Raw genomic sequence first — 7,784 nt, forward strand, 5'->3', positions numbered from 1 at the left:
GGAAACATCTGTGAGTCAGATATACCGAAGCTGCCAAAATATATACATGAACTTTTTTTTCCCCCTCCCTGTAATACTTAATAAAAAAAAAAAAAAAACTTGTCCTGGTTCAGTTTCCTAAAATCAAGCACATAGACAAACATCGGAAGTAGGATGGGGATGGGTCGTACTGAAGAACTCTGTGACTTTAAGCATGGCGCTGTCATAAGATGCTACAAGTCAGGTCATGAAATATTTGCCCTCCTACATCTGCCCCAGTCCCTTGTAAGAGATGCTGTTGTGAAGTGGAAGGGTCTATGAGTAACAACAGCTCAGCCACAAAGTAGTAAACCACACTCAGTGGGGACCATAATTGGGAACTCTCCGGGTTTGACCCAGAGATTGCCGGGTGAAGCACTGCTTCTCGGGTTCTCTGGGTCAAGACCTGAATCCTGCGGGAGCAGGGTCTGGACACGCCCCCCCATTTTTCCTTTAATTGGGGGTGTTTCCCAACGCCCCTGACATCAGCAGGACCTCCCACCAACGTCAGTGGGCAGTCGCCCAGAAGTTCCTAGGTATGGTGGGGACACAGAGTGCTGAGGTATGTAGCGAGTAAAAATCGCCTGTCCTCTGTAGCATCAGTCACCACAGACTTCCAGACTGTATCTGGACGCAACATCAGCACAAGTGCTGTGCCACCAATAAAACTTGTCTAATATGTGTAGTGGTTCTAATCAACTGGTTTATACTTGCTGTATTAGAGGTAACTGAAAGGTGTGATATTGTGTACGTGTTTATAGTATGCCACTGTGGTTTCCTGATCCTTCCTGCTTTACATAGTATTGGTATCTATAAAACTAAAGATAATGCAAATCAATTTTTAAGAAAGAGAAAATAGTAAGAGGAAAGAACACAAGAGATGGGCAAATGTAGTAAATCTCTCTGCATGATTGGAACTTGTGCATACTGACAATTGCCATACATTTTGAAGTATTTTGTTCCTAGGGGTTACCCTTTCAGTGTCGCACCAGTGTCTGCATCGTGGCTGCACATATCCTATGTACTAGGTGGAGCTCTTCCGTATCGATCAACAATAACGCCAACCGGGGAGACGGCTCCACTCTTTCCAAGAAGGCCTATAATAATTGAAATGCATATTTCCGTAATGGGGGAAACCTCTCTGCATGTCCACCACAAATAGAAGTGATTCGCTTCTTCCTCACATCCACGCAAACACTGGCCGTCGGCCCCCAGGAACATCTTTTGAAGTTTCTTGGGATCTAGGTACCAGCATAAAATAATTTTATAGACTTGCTACTTGATGATTGTCCAGGCTGTCAGGGCGTGGATATTGTGCAATGTGGACAACCAATTCTGAACCGTAATCCTGACGTGTGGAGGGTATCTTTTCCTTTTTTTGATACCCACACCTTGTGTATTCTAGAATCGACTTTATTTTCGGTGCAAAAAAAAAATTAAAAAAATAAAATAAATATATATATATATATATATATATTACACCCCCATTTATATAAGTGTAGAATGTCTCACTAATTTATATTTCTCTGCCTGAAAATGAAATATTGTGAAACCACTGTGGTTTCCCACTATATGAGCTTATTGGGAGCTTAAACTAGTATCACTGGAGAAAAATGAAGCAGTCCCACGATGGATAACAAGCAAATGGAATGAGCCAAGTTCCAACTGATGACTCATGGAAAACTTATTCTAGTGGATGTGAAAGTTTTGACAAACTACCTATTTTAAGAAAATGCAGTAGTTTTACTCTATATCAGTTGCTACAAAACATTAAATAAAAGTCGGCACTGGGATACGATCTTCCCAAAAAATCTGTTGCATCAGAAATATTAATATACAGTGTTTTGACAACTTACCAGGGTGGTATTCCAGCATAATGCATGTTAAAGCTGTTGGTAGGTCCAGTATTTGATGGGACAGCAGGGGGCAGGGACATAAACTTTGTTGTTCTAAGCTGTCCTGGAATAGCTGGGACTGTTGTCTGCTATCGATGAGAAGATTTATTAAAATAACCTACAGCTTGAAATGTGTGATATCATTTAGTGCACAAACGTCCATAGAGTAAGATTTAGAGTCATACAAACAGTTATAGAGTAATATCTAAGGGATCTCCAAGGTTGTATAGTCTTATACAGAAAGATAAAATCCAAATAATGGCAACAGGCAGCAAAAATGGCTGCTCCCATGCTTTGGAAGTAAGTTGCGTTTCTAATACCTATAGATTGCTTATTTTATTTTGTAAAGGCCGGAGGTTTACTTTAGGTACTTAATTGTTAATTATGAAAAATAAAAAATCCATCTTAAATAGATTGGCCTCTTTGGGTAACAGGAGTTAAATTGTGCCAGGATGCAGTGTGATAGTAACGAACTGACATACAATGGAGGGAATCCTTTAAAATGAACTTACGAAGAATTCTTCTGAGTGGAATGCTGTGTCCATATACGGTCACTCCAACCAAGTCTTGGCTCTGTTCCCATATGCTGAAAAGCCAACTTCACCTCTACCGCTACATAAACAATTGAATTTGTTTACATGACACTAATGTAGTTCCTTCACAGTTGGAAAGCTGGAAACACGGACAAAATTTGATTAACCAATTAGTTACCAAAAATAATTCTGGACTATAAGGTTGTTTTTGGTTTTTTTTGTCCTTTTATCCTTTTGCATTTCCATCGAAGTGATTTATCTTCGTGAAATGTAAAGGCCCAGTTGTAGGGGCTTTTAACTGGGAATTCATTAACCTAGTAGGCACCAGAGACATGTGGGACTAGGTAAAGCAGAGCAAGGCCAGTCAAACCAGATATCTAGACAGGCAGCCACCACTATTCTTTTAACTCGTGAATTTGACACTGTGGGCAGGATCATCGGATTAGTGCCATGTTCAGCACATAGCCCAGAAGTGTTCTTTTAAATTAAACATTTTGTGCAGTTAGTTGGAAGATATATGTGAAATTGTGGGGTCATTAATACATTATCGGTGGGGCAAGGTCACAGTTCGATAAAATGGAGCAGAGAGTGCACAGTTGTAAAGTGGGTGCAGCCTTGAAATAACGGAAGCATTGAAAGCAAATCCATAGCGTTCACAGGTATGCTAATGTCCCTATGTCTTAACCCAAAAAATTGCATATTAAAGTACTTTGTAAGTACTTTTATGTGCATTCTTTAAGGGGTTAAAAAGAAATAAATGCAGGTAACTTAGGGAGAATCAGCAACTCCCGCCTCTTTTGTGATTGGAAGCAGACGAGAAAGTAAACCGTGTGTCAGAAGCTGTGTTCGGCCAAATACACATGTATGGAAAATAGCTGGAGGGGAACGAACAAATTCATACGGGGATTCTCCTGAATTGCACCATGCATTTGCAAGGAAGGCACCACAATAACTTAAAAAGTGCCCCTTTATTAACGCCATATTGCAAACAAGGAGTTGGTGTGAATACTTAATACCACTACTCACAAGCTCCCTCTGTAGCCAGCATAGTAAAACTGCATCTCATTCACATTTTTTAGCACTTTGTTTCTCATCTGCTTTCTGTCTGTAGTGACGTCACCTGATATTGTGCATTCCAGAAAGCAGAATGAGAAGGCATATTTTTGTTCGTAAAAAAAAAAAAATTTGTACTTTTTATAATATACATCCTTTTAAACAATAATGTGATCTTTTTAAAATGATCCAAAATGAGGGTTCCATCCACGTGTGGTTTTTATTGTCCATGCGATTAGGACATGGACAGAAGAGCTGCTATAGAAATATAACAGATCCTCTTGGCAGTATGACCCAGGATTTAATGTTGCTTGTGCTATTAACTTAACTGACACATCTGGAAATCATGATACAGTTTAACCCATTTATGGTAAGGGTATTTTACATCCTAAAGCAGTGGTTCCCATCCCAGTTTCCAACTAATGGAGCCAAAAATACTTTTGCAAGCAATTGATGTTATTGCGGTAATAGAACCGAAACATATTAAGTATATAATAGAGCAAAGAGGTAAGTTTATATGAAATATTCTAGATTATAAACGCTTTTGAGCAGGGCCCTTCTCACCATTTGTTTCTGTAAATCCAAATTGTTATGCAATCCACTGCTATATAAATCAATAAACGATAAAACTTGCATTAACTGTTTTGTATGTTTTAATATGTATGTCTTCATGTTAAGATTCTGTTTGACCGTGTGAACGATTAAAGCAAACCTTGTTAGACTACAAGTAAAAGTAATGTCTTACATATATACTGTACTAGAAAAAAAATTATATATATATATATATATATATATATATATATATATATATATATATATATATATATATATATATACACACACACACACACACATGTATACTTACCTGCCAGTCCCGGTTATAGTGGATTTCCACAATGGCTACCTGGGTGGGTGCTGTGTGCACATACTCTTTGTGTTCCAAATAAGTGAATAGTTACACCGTACAAAGTTGGGCACAACATTATGTATGTCCATAAACAAATGTTATTGTATATACATTTGTTATTAGATATCCAATATGTATGTCCAATAAAGACAAGGTATTTATTCCCAGCAAGTTATTAATTATCATTTACCTTGGGACAGGTTTAAGGCTCACTCTAGAATAATTTCTGAAATTCACATTTAATAAAAATGTAAAATATTTTTTCGACGTTTCAATAACTAAACTCTCTTTATTTTTAAAATGTATTTTGAAATAGGTATCGCCACCATGCCGGTCCAACGCAGAACAGTCGTTACGACCAACACCAGCTTTTTCAAGTCGCCTGTTGTTATTGTACGAATTTTGGCAGCAATCTTTGCTTGTGTGACCTTCAGCTTGATAGCACACAAAGGACTTTATAACGGCAGTGTTGGAGATTTGTGCATGTTCTCCTGGTGTTTTTGCTTCGCAGTCACCGTAATAATACTGATTGTGGAGTTTGCTGGGGTGCAAAATCGCATGCCTGTATCCTGGAGAAACTTCCCTATTACTTTTGCTATGTTTGCCGTTCTTATGTGCCTCTCTTCTACTATTATATACCCAGTGCGCTTTTTGGAGTACGCGAGGTACAATAGTGAACATCGGACTTACCAGATTGTGGCCATTGTATTTTCTTGCCTGACTACTTTGGCTTACATAATTGAAGTGTCTCTGACCAGAGCAAAGCCTGGTGAAGTGACTGGATATATGGCCACCACTCCAGGACTTTTAAAAGTTATTGAGAGCTATGTTGCCTGCATTATATTTGTTTTCATTTCTGATCCACCCCTCTATGACCGTCACGAAGCACTTAAATGGTGTTTGGCGGTTTATTGCATATGTTTTATTCTTTCTGTTGTAGTCATTATTCTGTGTGTAGGTGAGTGTACAGGATGGTTGCCTTGTGCATTCAATAAGTTCCTCACTGGTTATGCTCTGTTAGCGGCCATCCTTTATGCCACCGCCATGATCATCTGGCCTATCTATCAGTTTGACAAGAAGTACGGTACCCCACACCGGCCAGGAGGTTGTGGCAACCTTTCACGTGGAATCTGTCCCTGGGATAAGATGGTTGCAATTGCTATCCTGACAGCCATCAATCTTGTTGCTTACATCTTAGATCTTGTGTTTTCTACAAGACTAATATTCATTACTACAGCAAGTGTCTAACTCCTAAAGAGCTATTAATATTTTAAGTCTGGGTTTTATGCAGCCTTAACAAATATATTAAACTTTTTTTTTACCTGATTTATCAATGCCCCACAAAAAAACCCTGAAAAAATTGATGTTATCTGTATTATCTTTAACCAAACTGTATCTTTTTCTTATTTCAGTGTAATGTTCTATAGTGTTCCAGTTACCCTGTAGTCATAAATACAACTACAAAAAGCCACCGTGGAATACTGCAAGCCATTAGGAGTAGCAATTTCACAATTGTAGTACAGCTAATTAAACTTATATGAAGTAATTATATTTTGAAACATTTAATATAGGTCCTTTATATGTATGTAATATCAGTTTATTTGTAATATTATTTAAACATGTTATACTCTACACAGTTTTAACTTAGATACAATACATGTTTTCATTGATTGTTTTCCACTTTAACAGGAGTTGCTAATATTTTTTCAAGACTGTCAGCCAGATTATATATTAATAAAAGGCATGTGCAATCTAAAAAAAACCAAAAAACCACAAAAAGCATCTTTTTCAGTGTGCCATATAGTTTGTTGTATAAAAACATGTTTTAGAGAAAATAGCCTATTGGTTTAGTATTGCACTTTGTCCTCTCCAGTTACAAGGTCGTTCTAATGGAGCTTTTGCACTATATGCAGATATTTTTCAAAACAGCACACAATTATATATTTTTTCACATAATATATTACTAAGAAGTTAAAAGGAGCCATTCATTTAAAATATTGGGGACAGTAGGGACATATTTAACTCGGGCGCTACCCTCAGTCTGACCCAGGCCAGTGCCCTTAGCTACAACCTTTTATTGCTGCCATCTTCATTGCGGAGCGGCCTCACATCCCAGCACTCTGTGATTTAAAGGCACAGTATAGGGAAGCGCCCATTGCGCAGCAGCAGTCCCATGGTTTTGTGTTGATAGACAACTGCCCATCTGGACCTCCCATAGCTGAATGACAGTGTATATATATATATATATATATATATATATATATATATATATATATATATATATATATATATATATATATATATACATACAGTATATATAAATAATCACAGCACTAGCAGTTTTACAGACTGTTACATAAAACAGTCCACTTTTGTTGTATTGGGACCATGATATGCAAACTTTGCTTTGCAGAAGAGGTGCATATCACCGTAATGAAGAATTTAACGGTGATTTCAACATTTGAGTCCTTGCCTTTTTTTTTTTTTTTTTTTTTTTTTTTTTTTTTTTTTTTTTTTTTACATAGCTGGAAGGTCAATGGAATATTATGTGTCTTCAAAACATTTAATTCAAACATTTTTCATCTGTATGGTTATGAAAGAGCTCAACCCATGGTCATGCACCATTAAGTGTTTCTTAATCATTTCACTTGAAATATTATTTTGCATGAATATGTAATCAGCATATGTTTGTAAGTGTTCTAGAATTAATGTGTTATCAGTATTGCTAAAGTATGTAAACATTTTATATGAAATGCACATAAAAGGAAAAACTCATGTTTCATGGTTTGTCTATCATCTACTTAATGCTTTGCTCATATTTAATAAATATATTGTTACAAATCAATTATAGCCTATATTTTTGCCAAACTGTTATACCAAATATGTTATTTTTTATCTTGCTGTGTAATCAACTTTTCTATAATAAATACAGACTATTGTCAATGTCTTTCCATTTGCAATTCATATACATACCACACAAAATATTTTATGTTTTTAGGAAATGGTACATCCTTTGAAATACAGCTAATTAACTTGATTGTATTAAAATGTAGGGTATTGGTCATAATTGGGGAATCTAAAGTGATAAGACAAATTTACTTTTAAACCAGAGACACCTTTAAAACATAAACCCTAGAGTGACCACATACTATAAAATCTTACATTTTTCTGCCACACCGACACCCAGACACACACCAGGACAGGCTCTGTTACACCGACACCCATATACGCACACCAGGACAGGCTAAGCCATGATGGTTATTATTAACCCCTCTTTTAAATTTTTGCCCCTTGTGTATTAGTATTGATTGTGTTCCCCCACAACCTTGTGTATTGCCCTTACTTGTGTAGTGATGCCCCCACCCCTTTTGTAGTGGT

At 36.9% G+C, this 7,784-nt stretch overlaps 1 protein-coding gene across 1 annotated transcript; it reads left to right on the forward strand.

Moving 5' to 3' along the window:
- Positions 1-4,733: 4,733 nt before the first annotated feature.
- Positions 4,734-5,654, forward strand: LOC149286313 (myeloid-associated differentiation marker homolog). The gene has a single exon (XM_089494226.1). It carries the CDS (start codon positions 4,734-4,736, stop codon positions 5,652-5,654), a length of 921 nt encoding a protein of 306 aa, XP_089350352.1.
- The last annotated feature ends 2,130 nt before the right edge of the window (positions 5,655-7,784 follow it).

This window comes from Sceloporus occidentalis, unplaced genomic scaffold (genome assembly GCF_023333645.1).
Source record: "Sceloporus occidentalis isolate IW3139 unplaced genomic scaffold, rSceOcc1.0.p SCAF_70, whole genome shotgun sequence".
Classification (NCBI taxonomy): Eukaryota; Metazoa; Chordata; class Lepidosauria; order Squamata; family Phrynosomatidae; genus Sceloporus; species Sceloporus occidentalis.